Source organism: Paroedura picta, chromosome 5 (assembly GCF_049243985.1).
Source record: "Paroedura picta isolate Pp20150507F chromosome 5, Ppicta_v3.0, whole genome shotgun sequence".
NCBI classification, from domain to species: domain Eukaryota; kingdom Metazoa; phylum Chordata; class Lepidosauria; order Squamata; family Gekkonidae; genus Paroedura; species Paroedura picta.
Window position 1 is genome coordinate 125564953 of NC_135373.1, and position 22164 is coordinate 125587116.

The following is a 22164-nucleotide window of genomic DNA, read 5'->3' on the forward strand; positions in this document are numbered from 1 at the left end:
TCAGTTCTCTCAGAGCTCACTCAGCCTCCCCTCCCTCACAGGGTGCCTATTGTGGAGAGAGGAAGGGAAGGCAATTGGAAGCCACTCTGAGAATCTTTTGGGTAGTACAAAGTAGGGCGTACAAGTAGGGTCGTCTTCTTCAAAATGGACAGGAGGGTGAGGTGCCAAACAGAACCTTCAGCGCTCAGCCGGATCCTAGTTCTGCTGCGGGGAGGATTACCCGCTCTGACTTCAAAAACTCCCAGAGATCTCTTTTCCCTTTTCATTTCTTCTCGGTCTCGTTTGTTGTCTTCCCTTTGGTTTCCGCCGGGCTCTGATCTCAGCGCCGTTTTAATTAGCTCTAATTGCCACTTGCGATAGAGTAACGGAAAAAAGGGTATCCTAACCGCGGCGGATGAAGCCCACCCTCTCTGCTTTACTTCGCCTCGTTCCGGTCTTATCCCCGTCTCCCCGAGCCGCGCGATCAAAGGCCGGGCTTCCCTCGCTTTCGTCAGACGCGGGCAAGAGAGCAGAGCCTCTAGAAGAGATCCGTGGCACGGGGGTCTGGTGCCGCTCGCTCATGGCTGCCTGCGGGGGAGCAATCTGGCCGGCCCGGCAAGAGGAACATCAAGAGCCATTTCTGGGACTTTGTGGGACGTCTGCTGGGGTTGCCAGCTCCAGGTACAGAAATTCCTGGAGATTTGAAGTTTTGGTGAGTCTTCAGAGACACCTCTGCCTCGTGAAAGCTCACACCATGCTTTAGGTGTTTTTAGTCTGTAAGGTGCTGCTGGAGTATTTCTTTTTTCTTCTGCTATGGACAGGCTCGCACGCTACCCCTCCTAATTCTATATTAGGGTTCCCCGATGCCTGCTGCCATCCCTCCAGACCTCCTGGCCTGAGCCAGTTTGGTGTAGTGGTTAGGAGTGCGGACTTCTAATCTGGCATGCCGGGTTCGATTCTGCGCTCCCCCACATGCAGCCAGCCGGGTGACCTTGAGCTCGCCACAGCCCTGATAAAGCTGTTCTGACCGAGCAGTAATATCAGGGCTCTCTCAGCCTCACCTACCCCACAGGGTGTCTGTTGTGGGGAGAGGAAAGGGGAGGCAATTGTAAGCCACTCTGAGACTCCTTCGGGTAGGGAAAAGCGGCATATAAGAACCAACTCTTCTTCTTCTTCTTCTTCTTCTGAGTGGCTCTCAGCTGTTGGTACTACCCCTGCCACTGGGAAAAGGGATTTAGAAAGTTAAATTGAAAAAGAACGGAAGAAGAAGAAGAACTGGTTTTGATACCCTGCTTTTCTCTACCAGAAGGTGTCTGTAAGTGGCTTATAGTCACCTTCTCTTCCTCTCTCCACAACAGTCACCCTGTGAGGGAGGTGGGGCTGAGAGAGCCCCGATGATACTGCTCTAACAGGACTGTGACTAGACCAAGGTCCCCCAGCTGGCTGCATGTGGAGGAGCGGGGAATCAAACCCAGCTCGCCAGATTAGAAACCACCGCTCCTAACCGCCACACCAAGCTGGCTGTGTTGCTAATGCTGACAGGAAGATGCCACTTCCTGGAAAACCCAGAGGTGACACCAATCCTCTCTAGGCAGCAAAGCACACTCTATGGTTTTGCCAGAGAGTTTCCTGCAGTTCCTAGAGAGGCGTGACATCCCTTCTGGTTTTCTTGGCAATGGCCTTATTCCCTCATTGACACCCATGCTCCACCAGTCTCACACTAAATGCGAGGCCACACCTGGCAATCTTATTGTGCGTATTCCCTGGTGGGCAGGCTGCAGTGAGAAGGAGGAGTTGAGATCTTTCAGGGAGAGGCTAAATTCTGGAGACTCAGAAATGGCCCCAAGAAGCTCATGTGGGCATGTCTTTTCAAATGCACTCAAATCCAGAAACGAGAATGTCGGGGCCCAGCGTGCGAACTTCCCAGAGGCCTTCAAAGACCTCTGTATGCTTTTACACCAGGGGTAGTCAAACTGCGGCCCTCCAGATGTCCATGGACTACAATTCCCAGAAGCCCCTGCCAGCATTTGCTGGCAGGGGCTTCTGGGAATTGTGGTCCATGGACATCTGGAGGGCCGCAGTTTGACTACCCCTGTTTTACACTAATGTAAAATTGCCCCCCCCCCCAAAGTTTGCCTCCTCTTCCAACCTGGCAGGTTCTACAGCAGACGATTCTGTGCAGACGGTGTCCCCGGCCGTATGTCTCCTCTTCTGAAACCGTGAAATATCCTTTGCCACTCGAGCGTCACAATTTATGTACCCATAAATAAAGAGGCGATCATGTGGTGCCTGTCCTGGATTATCCTCACAGCTATCGCAGAACACTCCTCCCTCTTTAATAGTGGAGATGGAAAGGTACTCCAGCCCCTTCATCATCTTGCTTGTCCTCTTCTGTACTTTCATCCCACCCCCCTCCAGCGCTCCAGTCTCCCTTTTTGAGATATGGCCGCTCTCTCCTGACTTCTCCCCCTCATCCTTTAGCTGAGCGTCATTCCCCCTGGCCAGGCCCCTCTGCACACAGATGTGAGGCATCTGGCGCATCCTTAGCAGCCATAGAAATAATTAACTCCCGCACAGTCCTCGTGATTAGTATGGTGGGTAAACTTTTTCCACAGCAGAAGGAGAGCCAAGGGGCGGAGGGATGCAGCCGACCCGATTCCAAAAGAGCTTTTTTTAAGTTTCTCATCTGCTATTACGCAGCTTTGGTGTTTGTTCTCTCTGCACCCTCACACCTGGTCCCGTACTAGCCAGTCAGGGATCACCTACTGAGCAAGCTGACATCGTCCCCCTGGGTAGCAGTGAGAAAACAGGGAGCACCATCCGGGCTGCCTAGGGCAAGCAGGATGTGGCCTTCCCTCGTCCGGTACTTGTTAGTTCCGAAGTCGTGTCTGACCCATCGCGACCCCATGGACAATGATCCTCCAGGCCTTCCTGTCCTCTACCATTCCCCGGAGTCCATTTAAGTTTGCCCCGACTGCTTCAGTGACTCCATCCAGCCACCTCATTCTCTGTCGTCCCCTTCTTCTTTTGCCCTCGATCGCTCCCAGCATTAGGCTCTTCTCCAGGGAGTCCTTCCTTCTCATGAGGTGGCCAAAGTATTTGAGTTTCATCTTCAGGATCTGGCCTTCTAAAGAGCAGTCAGGGCTGATCTCCTCTAGGACTGACCGGTTTGTTCGCCTTGCAGTCCAAGGGACTCCCAAGAGTCTTCTCCAGCACCAGAGTTCAAAAGCCTCAATTCTTTGACAATCGGCCTTCCTTATGGTCCGACTTTCACAACCATACATGGAGTAAGAATTTAGACAAAGAATCCGTATACATCGTCTCAGTCAACCTCATGTCAGCCATGTGAGGTAGGCCAGCCTTGTTCTCCCTCTATTTCACTTACGGAGCTTGTGAAAGAGGAGAGATCTGAGCCAGGGGCTTATTCACATTTGCATGATCCAAGCCACCCCCTCCCCAATAATGGCCATTGTTAGAATATTAACCAGCTCGTTTGAAATTGTGGAGCCCCTGGCGAGGACAGGCATCTGAGCACCACGCTCCTCTCTGCACGGCTTTCCTCTCTCTTGAAGGGGGCCACGAGATCCGTCATTGAAATGGGTCCTGGAGGAGCACTTAATCTCTACGCTGCAACCTTTAAAATTATAGGTTTCCCCGGCCTTGGTAATGATTTTCACGGCTTGAATACAGATGCTTTGAGGGGCTCTGAGTAAACAGGTGCAATCCGTTTTCCTAAACAGTTAAAAAAAACATGTTAAGGAGGGAGCCGGGAATGGAATGGGGAGGTAGCTTTCCTCACTCGAGTTGAAATCTTCAGAAAAAGAAGAAGAAGAAGAAGAGTTGGTTCTTATATGCCTCTTTTCCCTACCCGAAGGAGGCTCAAAGCGGCTTACAGTCGCCTTCCCATTCCTCTCCCCACAGCAGACACCCTGTGGGGTGGGTGAGGCTGAGAGAGCCCTGATATCACTGCCCGGTCAGAACAGCTCTATCAGTACTGTGGCGAGCCCAAGGTCACCCAGCTGGCTGCATGGGGGGGGAGGGCAGAATCGAACCCGGCATGCCAGATTAGAAGTCCGCACTCCTAACCACTACACCAAACTGGCTCAAAAGATACTTCTACTCTCGTAGAGATCTGAAGTGTCCAAGAAGAAATGAGTCACTTTCGGATTCTTCCTCCCAAAGGGGCAATGTGAGGTTAGTAGGTGGTGATGGAACAGGCAACAACATGCGGTCCTGTAGTTCAGCGGTAGTCAACTTGTGGTCCTCCAAATGTTCATGGACTACAATTCCCAGGAGCCTCCTGCCAGCAAACGCTGGCAGGAACCCATGGGAATTGTAGTCCATGGACATCTGGAGGACCACAGGTTGACTAACCCTGCTGTAGTTGGTCCTCCAGAAGAATTGGTTGGCAAGTGTGTGATACTGGATACTGGAGTAAGTTGACCCCTGGTCTGACCCAGCAGGGCTCTTCTGATGTTCTTATGAAGGCCCTGGCCTCCCTGCCCTGTTGTTGGCCCTGCAGAAGGACTGGTTGGCCACTGTGTGTGAAACAGGAGGCTGGACTGGATGGACCCTCATTGGTCTCACCCAGCAAGGGTTCTTCGGGTGTTCTTAGAAAGGCCTCAGCCTCTCTGCCGTATAGTTGGTCCTCCAGAGAAACTGGTTGGCCAATGTGCATGAGAGGATGCTGGTTTAGAGGGACCCTCACTTGTCTGATCCAGCAGGGCTCTCCTGATGTTTTTACAAAGACCTCGGTCTCCATGCCTGTTGCTTTGAATTTAGTGAAGGAACAGCCTCCAGGGTGCTCCCAAGAGAATATTTCTCTCGAGCTTGTTAACCGTTCTTATCTAGAGCACCTGATTTGTTTTCATTCACCGTTAGACACCAGGTGCAACATGGCCTGCCTCTTCCTGGTGACTGGGAGATTTCTTGACTGGTAGCCAGAAATTAGGGTATAAGATGCTTAGTTGTAGCCGTGCATCTCTAGGGCTAGCTAAGTTTTGCTGTTCTCGTGTGAGACCCGGCGGATGGGAGCTTCGCCTCCTATTTCTGTAAGCTTGAGAATTGTCTATTAAAATCTCCTTGTAAGCACACTTGCATCTTGCAAACCTGGATCTTCTTTAGGGATTCCTGTGAACCTGGCTCTCCTGGCCAGAGCCCCAAGCAGCGGCCGCTGAGAGCCTAGAGAATCTTTCAGGGTGTTGCGTGTGTTGTGGAGACAGATCTGTCAATGGTCCTCCTTCTTTTTGATACCTCATCAGGCTTTAAGCCTGCTTTTAAAAACCTAACATGAATTAGCTAGGTTTGGGTCGGGGTCTGTGCAACTTAAGACAGGTTGCAAAATTATATAAACATTTTAAAAAATCGTTTAAGGTGAAAAACACACACCAAGCCAATGATCATATTATTGGAAAACTAGCAGAAAGCCTGTTGTAAAAAAAAATACAAGGGGCTCTAGCCTCCCCTCCTAAGCAGGAAGTTCCGCTGAGGCCTGGTAAGGTTGTAGCAGGGCTGCTAATGGTGGGGATCACCTTACCTGACTGCCACCTCTTCGTGCAGGTAGAAGGCGGAGGGAGAGGGAGAGGGAGAGGCAGTCAAGGAGGGAGTGTCCCATGCCTGAGGGGTCCTCTGAGAGTTGAGTAGAATAGGCTGCCGGAACAACTATTAGTCAGTTAGACTGTTATGACTGTCTCTCACCTCTCCTCTTTACATTGTTCATAGAATCATAGAATCATAGAATCATAGAGTTGGAAGGAACCACACAGGCCATCTAGTCCAACCCCCTGCTCAACGCAGGATCAGCCCTAAGCATCCTAAAGCATCCAAGAAAAGTGTGTTTCCAACCTTTGCTTGAAGACTGCCAGTGAGGGGGAGCTCCCCAAATCCTTAGGCAGCCGATTCCACTGCTGAACTACTCTGACTGTGAAAATTTTTTTCCTGATATCAATCTTATATCGTTGTGCTTGTAGTTTAAACCCATTACTGTGTGTCCTTTCCTCTGCAGCCAATGGGAACAGCATCGTGCCCTCCTCCAAGTGACAACCTTTCAAATACTTAGAGGGCTATCATGTCATAGAATCATAGAATCACAGAATCATGGAATCATAGAGTTGGAAGGGGCCATACAGGCCATCTAGTCCAACCCCCTGCTCAACGCAGGATCAGCCCAAAGCATCCTAAAGCATCCAAGAAAAGTGTGTATCCAACCTTTGCTTGAAGACTGCCAGTGAGGGGGAGCTCACCACCTCCTTAGGCAGCCTATTCCACTGCTGAACTACTCTGAGTGAGAGTACCCTCAGTACTCTCCCTGAGGGTCAGTCAGGGAGGTGGAGGCACACACACACACACACACACACACACACACACATGCATATATAAACTCCCACCATTCCTTGAAACCCTCGACCTCTTTTCCAGGTGGCATTCAGGCTGTGAATGGCAGTGAGTGCGCCAGAGTGCTCACTGCCCAGTTTGTTGGGGGTGGACGTGAGCAGGGCCCGCCCAATCAGGAAAGCTGTGTGCGTCCTGATTGGCCTGTAATCCTCCAGGGACCGGAAGTAGGGGCCTGACCGGCTCCACCCAGGAGGGCTCTGCACAAATATTTATACAGCTGTTAGTGATGATCATACTTAGGCCTTGGACCTGACAAGTTTCAACTCTTACTGGGTCTTCCTCAGAGGCCTAAATTTTTAACACCCATGCATTGATCAAATACAAAATACACAAAACAGCCAATAAAATAAATAAATTATAAGAACCTGTAAAAGATAAGAGAATGGAATTAAAATTACTTATTAAGATTACTTGTTAAAATTACTTATTTTTTAGGAACCTGTTGATGCAAGCCAAGGTATTTAAATGAACCCAAACTCTCTGTCCTCAACATTTGCTCAACAAAGATAAGGTAAAGGTATCCCCTGTGCAAGCACCGAGTCATGTCTGACCCTTGGGGTGACGCCCTCTAGCGTTTTCATGGCAGACTCAATACGGGGTGGTTTGCCAGTGCCTTCCCCAGTCATGACCGTTTACCCCCCAGCAGCAAGCTGGGTACTCATTTTACCGACCTCGGAAGGATGGAAGGCTGAGTCAACCATGAGCCAGCTGCTGGGATCGAACTCCCAGCCTCATGGGCAAAGCTTCAGACAGCATGTCGGCCACCTTACCACCCTGCGCCATAAGAGGCTCTTCAGCAAAGATATATGGCCTCTAACTGAAGGATCCATTTAGCTTCCTTGGACAGCAACTGTGGATAAGCCCATCCACCACAAGACCGACTTTGCCTTGCTTACTCCGAGGAAGCTGACCCAACGTGTCTCTTTTGTGCTGTCTGTCAGCTTTGTGACGCCTTCTCTCAGAATTTAAATTTGAACAAGCGCTTTGTTCATTCCTTAGGTGACTGTTTTGCTGATCTCTGCATTCTTAAGAAAGAATTAGAGTTTTGTGATCAGAGAGCCAGCAGAGGGGGTCCCAAGGCCATTGTCATGAATTCTCAAATTATTCTTATGTATTCTCTCTCTCTCTCTCTCTCTCTCTCTCTCTCTCTCTCTCTCTCTCTCTCTCCCTATATTCAGTTTTGTCATCTAGCACTGGCTATAGTAATTAACATAAAACCTCCTACTGGATCAGACCAGAAAGGGTCCATCTAGTCCAGCCTTCTATCTCACAGAGTAGGCAGCCAGTTCCTCCGGAGGGCCAACAACAGGGCAGAGAGGCCGAGGCCTTCATAAGAACATCAGGAGAGGCTGGGTCAGAACAATGAGGGTCCCTCTAGTCCAGCCTCCGATCTGAAATTAATTCAAAAGAAGTTCCGTCTCAACCTCCGGAAGAAGTTCCTGAAAGTCAGAGTGGTTCCTCAGTGGAACAGGCTTCCTCGGGAGGTGGTGGGTTCTCCATCTTTGGAGATCTTTACACAGAGGCTGGAGAGCCATCTGACAGAGAGGCTGATTCTGTGAAGGCTCAGGGGGGTGGCAGGTGACAGTGGAGGAGCAAGAGGGTTGTAGGTGTCCTGCATGGTGCAGGGGGTTGGACTAGATGACCCAGGAGGTGTGAGATTCTTTGATCTCACACAAGGGCCAGCCATAACCCAGCCCTGATGGGCCATATCCTGACCACACCACGGATGCTTCTTTCCCATCGCGGTCCCTTCAAAAACGTATCAGAAAATCAGGGGACTTGTAGGAAAGGAGGCACCATCTTTCCGATTTCTCCTCCAATTAGCATATCTGGCAGATGGAGGCTGTCTAGGAACAGAATCAGGGAGGCATCTGCGGACCGCCTGACGGGAACCCCTGAACTTCACACATCAGATGCGGGATTTCAAGACCCCCTCCGTTCAACCCGCGCTGCCTCTCCCCCCCCCCCTTGCTTTCTCAGATTCTTGTATGCAGCAGCCCAATCCGTTCCAGCTTCACCGGCCAGTTCCACGCGGTCAAGAATTCTTGGTAGCCACCAGCGGAGATCAGAAAACCTCGATCCTGAGTTCTTCGCTCGGGCCAGAGGGTCTGTTAAAACCTTACAGAATGTGCCCTGCCCCAGCGTCACTCCACAGAACCAATAAGGCCGATCCGATACGCAATCTCTCCCCCTGACAGACGAAGTGTCCCTAAATTAGCTTAAATCTAATTACTCTGGAGCTATCGTACGTTGTGAATAAACCTGCTTTCCTTCGACAAAGCCCCTAATCCGGTTAACCGGTTTGTTCCTTTCTTTGTGTTCATCCTTCCATCTTGTTTGCTAAGAATTGGATTAGCCGCTGAAAGGGCCTTGGGCTGCACCTCCTCCGTGGTGGATTAGGAACGGACACAGTTTTAGACGCATCGCCAATACACAGCTGTCGGCCGGAGTTTGCTCACAAATGTTTCCTCCTTTTGTTCACTTCAGGGATCTCTCCAGGCCTATATAAGGTCTACTGCAGAAGGAACGGCGAAATTCAGGGGCCTTAAAAACAGAAGAGAAACCATGCTGGATCAGGCCAATGGCTCCAACAGTCCAACTCTCTGTGTCACACAGTGGCCAAAACTCAGGTGCCCTCAGGAGGTCCATCAGCCAGAACAGAACTCCAGAAGCCCTCCCACTGTGGACCCCAAGCAACAACAAGAAGAGTTGGTTCTTCTATGCGTCTTTTCTCTACCCGAAGGAGTCTCCAATCGCCTTTCCTTTCCTCTCCCCACAACAGACACCATGTGAGGGAGGGGAGGCTGACAGAGCCCTGAGATTACTGCTTGGTTAGGACAGAAGAAGAGTTGGTTCTTCTATGTGGCTTTTCTCTACCCAAAGGAGGCTCAAAGCAGCTTACATTCGCCTTCCCTTTCCTCTCCCCACAACAGACACCCTGTGGGGTGGGTGAGGCTGAGAGAGCCCTGATGTTCCTGCTTGGTGAGAACAGTTTTATCAGCGCTGTGACTAGCCCAAGGTCACCCAGCTGGCTGCATGTGGGGGAGCGCAGAATCGAACCCAGAATGCCAGATTAGAAGTCGACTCTCCTAACCACTCCCCAAGAAGACAGGGTATCACTTCCCTGGGGTATCGGATTCTTTGGGGGGGGGGGGGCTAGGTAATACTCCCTTCCTTGGTTTGATGACAGGGGGACATCTGAGAAAAGGGCTGGGGACACTTCCTGCTCCGTCCTTAAACAAAGTCTTTGCCGTTCACCGCTCTGTTTGGATGTCCCCCTTCCTCCTCTCCGCATCTTTCCATCCCTTCTACACCCATCTGTGAAATAGAGATTTACACATGAGGGGAGGGCAACAGCATGTTATCTGGGGCGGCTCGTGGCCGTGCCTCTTTGCCCCCGTCCGTTATTACAGTCCGCCGAGGTCGACTGTGATTCTAATTTCTTTTTATGTTCCTTGCCAGAGATCAGATCTATCAAGGGCATAAAAATTCCCACGCAGTTGTGCTGCGTGCAGTTCTCTTAAACATCTGAAGCCATTAAGCTCTTTGCGTCCGGGCTGTTATGGCAGGCAAGCAGTCAAAAGGGAAAATCGTGGCCCTGTTATCCTGAAGAAGAAAAACAACAGCCAGTAGGAAGAAGAAGAAGAAGATGGAGGAGGAGGAGAAGAAGAAGAAGAAGACGGAGGAGGAAGAGGAGGAGAAGAAGACGGAGGAGGAGGAGGAGGAGAAGAAGACGGAGGAGAAGCAGAAGAAGACGGAGAAGGAGAAGAAGAAGACGACGATGACGGAGGAGGAGGAGGAGAAGAAGACGGAGGAGGAGGAGGAGAAGCAGAAGAAGAAGAAGACGGAGGAGGAGTAGTAGAAGAAGATGGAGGAGGAGGAGAAGCAGAAGAAGAAGAAGAAGAAGATGGAGGAGGGAGAAGAAGAAGAAGACGGAGGAGGAGGAGAAGCAGAAGAAGAAGAAGACGGAGGAGGGAGAAGAAGAAGAAGACGGAGGAGGAGGAGTAGAAGAAGATGGAGGAGGAGGAGAAGCAGAAGAAGAAGAAGACGGAGGAGGAGGAGTAGAAGAAGATGGAGGAGGAGGAGAAGCAGAAGAAGAAGAAGACGGAGGAGGGAGAAGAAGAAGAAGAAGAAGACGGAGGAGGAGTAGAAGAAGACAGAGGAGGAGGAGGAGGAAGAGAAGAAGAAGAAGAGGAGGAGGAGGAGGAGAAGGAGAAGGAGAAGAAGAAGAAGACCTGGTTTTCTATAATCTCCTTAAAAACACCTTGCTTTTGCCCAAAAAAATTGCTGACACAACTTTGAGGTTGACAGACCGAGAGTCTGACTAAGCATAGCGCAGCTTCTTAATGTGAGCAATCTGAGCCTCTTGTTGAGGCAAGGACGTTTCTTGGAGCACTTGTCTACCAGTCCCCTGTCAACGAAAGCCCATGGTGACTGTGGAGGTCTTTTATCCAGCCTCTATCTTTGGGGTACCACTCTGCCACCATTCGCCAGACAACGGGCGAGCTTTTTCCTCCCAACTTTGTCGTTCCCAGCGGGCAGCTAAAATTGTCTGAGATTTTGTGCTGACTCTCAGCGTTGCTTGTTCTGCCAGAGTGCTGACTCCTGCCTTCCTCTTCTTCAGGGTGGGCATTTCATTTCCCCCTCTGCCATCATTTTCGGAGAGGGAAGTCGCTTAATATTCTTTACAAACTGGCATCCCGGTCAGATAATTTTTGTACTCTGTGCAGTAAAAATGCAAATCCTTCGGACTGACGCCCAGTGGCTGGCATTAATAAGTGATGTTTAACTCGACCGGATTAGCAGTTTTGCTGATGTATGAACAAGATTCCTCTTTCTCTCCCTCTGTCTCCCGCTCTCTTTCCCTCTTCCCCACCCGTCCCCAAATAATTTGCACACGCAAAATCAATTTGAATACAACACACTAAATTGAATTTTGGCTTTTTTTTTTAAATAGGAAATTTCACTTATCGGCCCAAGCCATTAAATTTACTGTTTAATATGTACTTTCCAGCTCATTTGGTTAGAATTTCATTGCCCTTTATCTGTATAAATTTAATTAGGCCCGATATCATCAGTATATTATAGAACTAATTAAAGATTTAGATAAGGGGGGAGGGTGTTTTTTTTTAGTGCCTTAGAAAGTTCCGCTGGGAGGATGAGGAAATGCTCTTGCTGGCTTCGTCACGAGGACATGTGTGAGGGCAAGGGGACCTCCGTCTCTGACGTGGTTGGAGAAATGATAGCTGCTCGGTTTGAATGGGCTTCTCCTTCCTCCCTTAATTAACCTGTGATGCCGCATAGCTAAATGTGTGCGATCGTTACATGAATTATTGGACGAGGTAAGTGTGCAGGGCAGCTTTGTGACTTGACAGTTTGCTGACTCAGAGGATCCCCCTGGTTAGGTCGAAAGGTCTCTTGTGGCTGGCTTTCCCAAACCTGGCATTGTCAGGTAGCGTACTGAGCGTACAGAGCATTATGGGAATGGCGAAAGCCAATCAGAAAGCCTCTACAAAAGAAATTACATGAAATAAAAAACCCCAATTCCCAAATCTGACAAGGTGGGGAGGCAGAAAAGCCAGTCAGAAAACCTCTACAAAAGGGATGGCATGAAGTTGACAAATCTACCATAAAGTCTGATCAGGAGAGGGGTGGGAGAGCCAGTGGGAAAACCTCTACAAGATGGACAGCATGAAGTTGGCAAATCCACCATCAAGTCTGATCAGGAGAGGGGTGGGAGAGCCAGTCAAGAAGCCTCTACAAGATGGACAGCATGAAGTTGGCAAATCCACCATCAAGTCTGATCAGGAGAGGGGTGGGAGAGCCAGTAAAGAAGCCTCTACAAGATGGACAGCATGAAGTTGGCAAATCCACCATCAAGTCTGATCAGGAGAGGGGTGGGAGAGCCAATCAGGAAGCCTCTACAAGATGGACAGCATGAAGTTGGCAAATCCACCATCAAGTCTGATCAGGAGAGGGGTGGGAGAGCCAGTAAAGAAGCCTCTACAAGATGGACAGCATGAAGTTGGCAAATCCACCATCAAGTCTGATCAGGAGAGGGGTGGGAGAGCCAATCAGGAAGCCTCTACAAGAGGGACAGCATGAAGTTGGCAAATCCACCATCAAGTCTGATCAGGAGAGGGGTGGGAGAGCCAGTCAAGAAGCCTCTACAAGATGGACAGCATGAAGTTGGCAAATCCACCATCAAGTCTGATCAGGAGAGGGGTGGGAGAGCCAGTAAAGAAGCCTCTACAAGATGGACAGCATGAAGTTGGCAAATCCACCATCAAGTCTGATCAGGAGAGGGGTGGGAGAGCCAGTCAAGAAGCCTCTACAAGATGGACAGCATGAAGTTGGCAAATCCACCATCAAGTCTGATCAGGAGAGGGGTGGGAGAGCCAGTAAAGAAGCCTCTACAAGATGGACAGCATGAAGTTGGCAAATCCACCATCAAGTCTGATCAGGAGAGGGGTGGGAGAGCCAATCAGGAAGCCTCTACAAGATGGACAGCATGAAGTTGGCAAATCCACCATCAAGTCTGATCAGGAGAGGGGTGGGAGAGCCAGTAAAGAAGCCTCTACAAGATGGACAGCATGAAGTTGGCAAATCCACCATCAAGTCTGATCAGGAGAGGGGTGGGAGAGCCAATCAGGAAGCCTCTACAAGAGGGACAGCATGAAGTTGGCAAATCCACCATCAAGTCTGATCAGGAGAGGGGTGGGAGAGCCAGTCAAGAAGCCTCTACAAGATGGACAGCATGAAGTTGGCAAATCCACCATCAAGTCTGATCAGGAGAGGGGTGGGAGAGCCAGTAAAGAAGCCTCTACAAGATGGACAGCATGAAGTTGGCAAATCCACCATCAAGTCTGATCAGGAGAGGGGTGGGAGAGCCAATCAGGAAGCCTCTACAAGAGGGACAGCATGAAGTTGGCAAATCCACCATCAAGTCTGATCAGGAGAGGGGTGGGAGAGCCAATCAGGAAGCCTCTACAAGGGGGACAGCATGAAGTTGGCAAATCCACCTTCAAGTCTGATCAGGAGAGGGGTGGGAGAGCCAGTCAGGAAGCCTCTACAAGAAAGACAGCATGAAGTTGACAAATCCACCATCAAGTCTGATCAGGAGAGGGGTGGGAGAGCCAGTCAGGAAACCTCTGCAAGAGGGACAGCATGAAGTTGACAAATCCACCATCAAGTCTGATCAGGAGAGGGGTGGGAGAGCCAGTCAGGAAGCCTCTACAAGAAAGACAGCATGAAGTTGGCAAATCCACCATCAAGTCTGATCAGGAGAGGGGTGGGAGAGCCAGTCAGGAAGCCTCTACAAGAGGGACAGCATGAAGTTGGCAAATCCACCATCAAGTCTGATCAGGAGAGGGGTGGGAGAGCCAGTCAGGAAGCCTCTACAAGAGGGACAGCATGAAGTTGACAAAGGCTGCCCAAAATTCTCAGTGGTGTATTTCTTTATTAGCACATGTATTGCAATGAGTGGAGTTCATTGCAAGACCTTGCCAGTGCCTTAAACCAAGACCTGCGTCTTTTTAAGTCTGGCCCAGTTTGGAGGATGTTGGGTACCGAAGTGGATACTCAGTCGAGAGAAGGGGTCCTCTCCCGGACACCCTGCCTTGGAGGGAAGGAAACGGCTTCTAGATTTATTTATTTTTAATCATCTTAGTGCAAAAGCAACACGGATGAAACAGTCTCCCACGAGAGCCGTCGATACCCCCTCTCTATTTAAATGCTAATTTTAACCTCTAGCCCAGGATCAGACTGCATAAACAAAACGAGAAACATTTCAAAAGGTGGTCAGGGGGAATTCTTGATTGAATCCTCCTCTGGCTAGACTTTGATTCCTTCTTTGGGGGCGGGGGGGGCGGCTGTGCATGTAATGCCTCCTTGCTTGGGGATGGCGATTTAGTCTTCATGGCACATGGCTAACTGGGCACGGCGTCGCCTGTGTTTCTGTACTGATGGATTCTTCGGAGGCTCCCAGAGACGCCGAGTCAGGGATCTTGCCCACCTGATCATCTTCTATGCCCTGTCGTTGGCTCTCCAGAGGAACTGATGAACCCGTGTGGAGATGCTGGGCTCGATCCGGCAGGGCTCGTCTGAGACTCATATCATGGGAAGGCCTGGGCTTTCATACCATGTGTCTGGAACTCCAGGGGAACTGGGTGGGCACTGTGTGAAAGAGGATGCTGGATGAGATGGACCCCTGGTCTGACCCAGCAGGGCTCTTCTGATGTTCTTATGAAGGCCTCGGCCTCTCTGCCCTTTGGCTGGCCCTCCGGAGGCACTGGTTGGCCCCTGGGTGAGACAGGAGGCTGGACTGGAGGGACCCTCCCTGGCCTGACCCTGGTCTGACCCCTGAGTGAGACTGGATGCTGGTCTAGGTGGACTCTCACTGGTCTGATCCAGCAGGGCTCCTCTGATGTTCTAATGAAGGCCTCAGTGTCTAAGCCCTGTTATTGGCCATCCGGAGGAACTGATTGGCCTCTATGTGAAACAGGATCCTGGACTGGATGGATGGTCACTGGTCTGATCCAGTAGTGCTCTTATTATGTTTGCAGTGGATGGAGGAATGGGGACTCCAACCCAGTTCTCCACATTACAGTTGGTTGCTCTTAACCACTACACTGTGCTGATTAGGGAAGCGCACTAGAATCCAAGTTCCTAGTTTGTACCCGAAAGAGAACTCAGGCTTTTGGTCCTCATAGTGCGGTATTGAACAATACTGCTAGGCCTGCCAACCAGAAGCTCCCAGAATTACAACTGATCTCCAGAAGATAGAAATACACTACTCTGAAGGAAAAAAAGTCTCGAGCCCTTTTCTTCATGGAGATATAAGGGGAAAGGCATGTTTCTGCAAGGCAAGGAGCTGGGGATTTGCACTTCTTTTAATGCAATTTAGGAATTCAAAGAAGTTGCTAAACCTGTTGTTGTTGTTGTTGTTGTTGTTGTTGTTGTTGTTGTTGTTGTTGTTGTTCTTCTTCTTCTTCTTCTTCTTCTTCTTCTTCTTCTTCTTCTTCTTCTTCTTGTTTGGAGCGAAGTCGTGTCTGACCCATCGCAACCCCATGGCCTTCCTGTCCTCTACCATTCCCTGGAGTCCATTTAAGTTTGCACCGACTCCATCCAGCCACCTAATTCTCTGTCGTCCCCTTCTTCTTTTGCCCCCGATCGCTCCCAGCATTAGGCACTTCTCCAGGGAGTCCTTCCTTCTCATGAGATGGCCAAAGTATTTGAGTTTCATCTTCAGGATCTGGCCTTCTAAGGAGCAGGCAGGGCTGATCTCGTCTAGGACTGACCGGTTTGTTCGCCTTGCAGTCCAAGGGACTCGCAAGAGTCTTCTCCAGCACCAGAGTTCAAAAGCCTCAATTCTTTGACGCTCGGCCTTCCTTACGGTCCAACTTTCGCAGCCATACATTGCAACTGGGAATACCGTAGCCTTGACTAGACGCACTTTCGTTGACAGGGTGATTCTGCTTTTTAGGATGCTGTCTAGATTTGCCATAGCTTTCCTCCCCATGAGCAAGCGTCTTTTAATTTATTTGCTGCAGTCCCCATCTGCAGTGATCTTGGAGCCCAGGAAAACAAAATCTGTCACTACCTCCATTTCTTCCCTATCAATTTGCCAGGAATTGAGAGGGCCGGATGCCATGATCTTCGTTTTCTTGATGTTGAGTTTCAAGCCAACCTATTGTTAACAATGGTATATTATTGTATCATATACGTGATATATATTTTCGGAAATTAAATGAAGCCGCTCCCTTCAGGTCAGAGGGAAAGAGAGAGAGGGTGGTTTAATGATGTCAACCGTCCAATCATCGTAAAAAAAAAACTGAAATATTGTGCAGGAAGGAAAGGGTGGCTCAGAATTACGTTTTTTTTTGGGGGGGGGGATTGGGTTAAAACTGGTCTCAAAAGATCCGAGGGAGGGAAATGGGGGGCAATAGAGGCAAAAACTGGAGGCACAGAAACACAAGTGGAAATTAAGGGATAAACTGAAGCAGGAAGGGGTCACAACCCGTGGAAACAACTCCAGGTGGAAGAGCCACTGTAAGCTTTCCTTGTGAGCTTCCATTATAGAACGGACTGGGGGCAAAGAGAAAGGCGGAAGGCTGGAGATGGCTGGGGGGGGGGGGAAGGGGTGTGTGGGGATGTTTCTAGGGATGGCCTTTCTGGGGGTTAATCGGGTTCCCATTGCCCTACAAAGGCTCCGTCCTGAACCGCAAACAAAACACGCTTATAATGGCTGGAGAGGGGAGAGGGAGGCGGAGGAAAGCGGAACGAAGGCAGACCAAGAGGCTAATTCCGCTCCCCTTTCATATTTCATTATTTGATAGCATCAGGAGGACGGGCCGATTGGAATTGCTTTGGCAAAGGCAAACAGGAAGCCTGTCTGATCAATATTTATTAACGCCTCTCCAAAGGCGAGGGAGGAGCATGGGGGGGGCCGCCCAGCTAATGGAGAGGAAAATTCCACACACTGAGCCTGGCAGCAAGACCGGCCAAAGGGGGCCAGGGGTTTAAGGGCTCCCAATTATAAAGGCCCACTCCTCTCCCCCCCTCCCTCCCCCTCTCCCCTTTTAAAATCAGCGTTTTAATTTAACTTGTAATCTGGTGAGCTGGGTTTGATTCTCTGCTCCTCCACGTGCAGCCAGCTGGGTGACCTTGGGCTCGCCAGGGCACTGATAAAGCTGTTCTGACCAAGCAGGAATCTCAGAGCTCTCTCAGCTTCTCCTCCCTCACAAGGGGTCTGTTGTGGGGAGAGGAAAGGGAAGGTGACTGTAAGTTGCTTTGAGCCTCCTTCTGGTAGAGAAAAGCAGCATCTAAGAACCAACTCTTCTTCTTCTTCTTCTTCTTCAGTAATCTCAGGGCTCTCTCAGCCTCCCTCCCTCACAGGGTGTCTGTTGTGGGGAGAGGAAAGGGAAGGTGACTGTAAGTTGCTTTGAGCCTCCTTCTGGTAGAGAAAAGTGGCATACAAGAACCAACTCTTCTTCTTCAGTAATATCAGGGCTCTCTTAGCCTCCCCTCCCTCACAGGGTGTCTGTTGTGAGGAGAGGAAAGGGAAGGCAATTGTGAGCCGCTCTGAGACTCCTCTGGGTAGAGAAAAGCGGCATATAAGAACCAACTCTTCTTCTTCTTCAGTAATCTCAGGGCTCTCTCAGCCTCCCCTCCCTCACAGGGTGTCTGTTGTGGGGAGAGGAAGAGAAAGAGATTGTAAGCCACTTTGTGACTCCTTCTGGTAGAGTAAAGCAGCATATAAGTACCAACTCTTCTTCTTCTTCTTCAGTAATCTCAGGGCTCTGTCAGCCTCCCCTCCCTCACAGGGTGTCTGTGGTGGGGAGAGGAACAGGAAGGTGACTGTAAGCCACTCTGAGACTCCTTCGGGTAGAGTAAAGCAGCATATAAGTGCCAACTCTTCTTCTTCATATGCAACCGCAAGTGACCACGCCATTTCTGCTTCCTCTCACCAGGCAGTACTACGAGATGCTGTACAACACGGCGGATGAGCTGCTGAACCTGGTGGTGGACCAGGGGGTGAAGTACACGGAGCTGGAGTACATCTACGCCCTGAGCTTACTGCACCGCAGCCAGACGGGGGTGGGCGACCAGACGACGCAGAACCTGCGGCTGCGGCGCCTGAAGGAGATCGTCTGCGAGCAGGCCGCCATCAAGCAGGCCACCAAGGACAAGAAGATCACCACCGTGTGACTCAGACCGCCGCAGTCCCCTGCAGACCCCCGCGTCAGACGGGCAGACTCCCCGCTTGACGACGGCCAAGAAGAGCGGCAGTTCTGTGCTGATAGCGCTGGGGGGGGGGGACAGGGGTCCGCGGTGTGCCTGTTGAGCCTTAGGCACTCTACGCAAAAAGTTTCTTTACTGATTGGTGAGGGGTTGTGGGTGGAGACCCTGTTGGATGCCGGGATGAGATCCCCAAATATTGGTCTCCAGGGGAAATTGCATGCAAGTCAACGGCAAGGGGGGTAGATCCGAGTTTATTTTTTACTTCCGAAGCAGAGGTGGGTTACTTTCGGCCAAGGGGTCTCATCCTGCCTCTCCTTCCATCCAGCAGAATTGACAGCATGGTGATAAACGGTTCAGCTGTAGCTGAAAATGGGAAGCACTGGGATGCCTGAGAGATCCTCTGCCTACGGGGCAGGGGTGGCCAAATTATAGCTTTTCAGATGTCCACGGATAACAATTCCCAGGAGAACCTGCTGGACTGCAATTGGTGGCAGGGGCTGCTGGGGATTGTAGTCCACGGGCATCTGGAGAGCCACAGTATGGCCACCCCTGCACTATGGAGATCATTTTTCTATTCATCACCTAGGCTGTTCCGGGACATTGTCCACCCTTTTGAATCTTTCTTTACTGGCTCCAGGTGGTCAAGAGGGGGAGAAGGGAGAGGAAGCAGAGAAAGACAGAGCTTGCATGGCAGGAATGAGAAAGACCATCGGTGGTGAAGGAACGGACCACGCTGCCGTTGTCACCTCTTGCCGTGTTGCTCGTAGGGTCCTGTCAAGGGGGCAGTGAGGATGTGGCCCTTGCTTAGCTGATCGGTTGTGGGTTTGTTTGTTTTTCTAACCAGGCGGCAGAGGTTTGGTAAAATCGTCCACACCTCTGAAGCGGAAACAAGGTTTGCTGATCTTTGTCTGTCTTCCTTTCCCCCACCTGCCCACCCCCAGCTGCCTTTTGTTCCTCTCTTCTTGGATCAAGTAAGAAATTAAAGGATGACTTGGAAACCCTTAATTGTCACGTTGCCCCTTGCTTGGTCACGCCTACGGCCTCTTTGGCTAATTCAGCAGCTCCTGCGGAGGGGGGGGGGGTTGTTGTGAAGGAGGTGAGCAAGGCAGGTTTCCTGGTCCCAGTTTAAAGGTGGGAGAATTCAGAGCACACTATTAGAACAGAAAAGCCCTGTGGGGTCAGAACAGTGGCACCTGATGAAGTGGGGAACGCAGGGGTGGCCAAACCGTGGCTCTCCAGATGCCCATGGACTACAATGCCCATGAGCCCCTGCTAGCAGGGGCTCCTGGGCATTGTAGTCCATGGACATCTGGAGAGCCACGGTTCGGCTGCCCTATAAGAGTCTACCCACCCCTCAAAGCATCAATTTTTTTCCCAGGCGAATTGACCTCTGTAATCTGGAGATGAGCCGTGATCCCAGGGGATTCTCAGGCCCTACCACAGACTGGCGACCCGGCACCCAGCAGCCCTGCCCACGTCCCACAGAGCTGGACTCAGCATTGAGCATTTGGCTCCCCTTTCTGCTCAGTTTAGAGGTCTTTGCGGGGAGAACCAGATGGGAACAAGGGCTTTCCTTGGCCCCCGTGCGGCGAGCGGCAGCTTTGGCTATTTGAAAACACCATTTCGGGTTCGTCCAAGAGCAGGCGAGGGCGGCTCGCTAACAGAGTGACGGAGGGTTTGCCAGGAGCGTTTTGCCGTACCGTGCGGAAATTGCGAAGGCCGGCCTCCGAGGCCCTAACAAGTCAATCTTTCTCCTCCCCCCTTGATTGCTGCCTGCCCCCTCGTGCTGAACGGAGTCCGCCGTGAACATCAGCGCGAGGAACCTTTTCATCAATTGCTCCTGATGGGAAGCAAATTCGATGATTACGGCTGGGCAGCCAGCGAGCCGGGTGTGTTCCCGTTCCTCTTCCCCCACTGGCCCTGTCGGTTCAGGCACAAGGATGGAGTGAAAGAGCAAGAGAGGCCCTGGGGTTGCCAGCTCCAGGTCTGGAAATTCCTGGAGACATGGGTTGCTTAAGGAGGTTAAAGGTCTGGGGAGGGGAAGGGCGTCCAGCAGAGTCTAGTGCCACAGAGACCCCTCTTCAAAGCGAGACAACGTTTCGAGACACGATCTGAGAAGGGATATGGCCAGCGTGGTGTCATGTTGAAGAAGAAGAGGTTGTTCTTAGATGCCGCTTTTCTCCACCCAAAGGAGGCTCAGAGTGGCTTCCAGTCTCCTTCCCTTTCCTCTCCCCACAACAGACACCCTGTGAGGGAGGGGAGGCTGAGAGAGCCCTGAGATAACTGAAGAAGAAAAAGAGTTGGTTCTTACATGCTGCTTTTCTCGACCCGAAGGAGTCTCAGAGCGGCTTCCAGTCGCCTTCCCTTTCCTCTCCCCACAATTCCTGCTTAGTGAGAACAGCTTTATCAGTGCTGTGACTACACCCAGCTGGCTGCATGTGGAGGAGGAGCAGGGAATCAAACCCAGCTCGCCAGTTTAGAATTGCCCTGACCCAGATGGCCCAGGCTAGCCAATCTTGTCACAGCTCAGAAGCTTAGTACTTGGATGGGAAACCACCAGGGCAGCCTACGGTTGCTACGCAGAGCCAGGCAATGTAAAACCACATCTGTAAGTCTCTTGCATGGAGAATACCACCAGGGGTCAACATAGGTCAACTGGTGCTTGACGGCAAAAATGCCCCAGGTTTACCCAGCGGATTGTGAGCAGTCAAAGGGCACTTTCAGCTAGACTCGAGCTTTTTGAACCTGCAGGCACCTTTGGAATTCTCACACCGGGAGGGGGCACAACCACAAAATGGCCACCACAGGAGGCGGGGCCAGCCACGAAATGGCCACCACAGGAGGTGGGGCCAGCCACAAAATGGCCACAACAGGAGGCGGAGCTAACCGCCAAATGTCAGGCTGCAAGGTTTTGCCATCACCCTAGTAGTAACTCTTCTGCGTTTCAGATAGACACTCGGTTTAACAGGATGGCTTTTTGAAATGAACATATTGTTTAAAAATATTTTCTCACCACCCGTGCAGCTCAACTTCACTCCCACAAGGAAAGCCTGTTCCAGCGGGTGCTGCCAAAGGAACTTTTTTGTTAAAAATCTCTCTAACCATTTAGAAGCCTGCTGGGCCAAAGTCCCATCTGGCTCCACCACTTTATAAAAACTCCTGGTATCCATTGAGGGAACCGTGATGCCCCAAAGGGCCACATTGGGAACCCCCAGAAACACAGTGGCAAAGAGTCCCTCCCCCATACTTTGCTCACTCAAGATTTAGATTGCGACCAATGGAGTACGAAAACCAAACTTAACTGGCCACTACAAAGCAAGAGCACCAAGGCACGGAATTGGGGTCACTGTGGGTAGGCAGGCAGTTATGAGTTCCTGCATTGTGCAGGGGGTTGGACTAGATGACCCAGGAGGTCCCTTCCAACTCTATGATTCTAAATTCCATCTCAACATCCGGAAGAAGTCAGAGCGGTTTCTCAGTGGAACAGGCTTCCTCAGGAGGTGGTGGGTTCTCCATCTTTGGGGATTTTGAAACACAGGCTGGATAGCCATCTGATTACAGTGGGTGAGCGGGTTGTGAGTGTCCTGCATAGTACAGGGGGTTGGACTAGGGGGTTGGACTAGATGACCCAGGAGGTCCCTTCCCACTCTATGATTCTAAATTCCGTCTAAACCTCCGGAAGAAGTTCCTAAGGGAATAGATTTTCCCCTAGAGTTTCTCAGTGGAACAGGCTTCCTCAGGAGGAGGTGGGTTCTCCATCCTTGGAAATTTTTAAGCAGAGGCTGGATAGCCATCTGATGGAGAGGCTGATTCTGTGAAGGTTCAAGGGGGTGGCAGGTGACAATGGAGGAGCGAAAGGGTTGTGAGCGTCCTGCATAGTGGAGGGGGTTGGACTAGATGATCTTAAGGGCCCCTTCCAGCTCTAGGATTCTAGGATTCTGAGGCAAGTGCAGATGGTTGCAAGAGGCGGCCGGAGGGGGGGGGTAGGGATGGAGCCACAACCTTGGCCAAAAGGCCCCTTTTCAAGACAGTTCCTGCAGTGAAGCCCTG

General features: G+C 50.9%; 1 protein-coding gene across 1 annotated transcript in view; it reads left to right on the top strand.

Moving 5' to 3' along the window:
* Positions 1 to 19119, top strand: part of EXOC4 (exocyst complex component 4) — a 395846-nt gene extending 376727 nt beyond the window's left edge. Inside the window, exon 18 of the mRNA XM_077340354.1 lies at positions 17844 to 19119. Within this exon, the coding sequence (XP_077196469.1) occupies positions 17844 to 18081 (238 nt within the window). The 3' untranslated portion in view covers positions 18082 to 19119. The remainder of the gene's footprint in view (positions 1 to 17843) is intronic.
* Positions 19120 to 22164: the final 3045 nt, after the last annotated feature.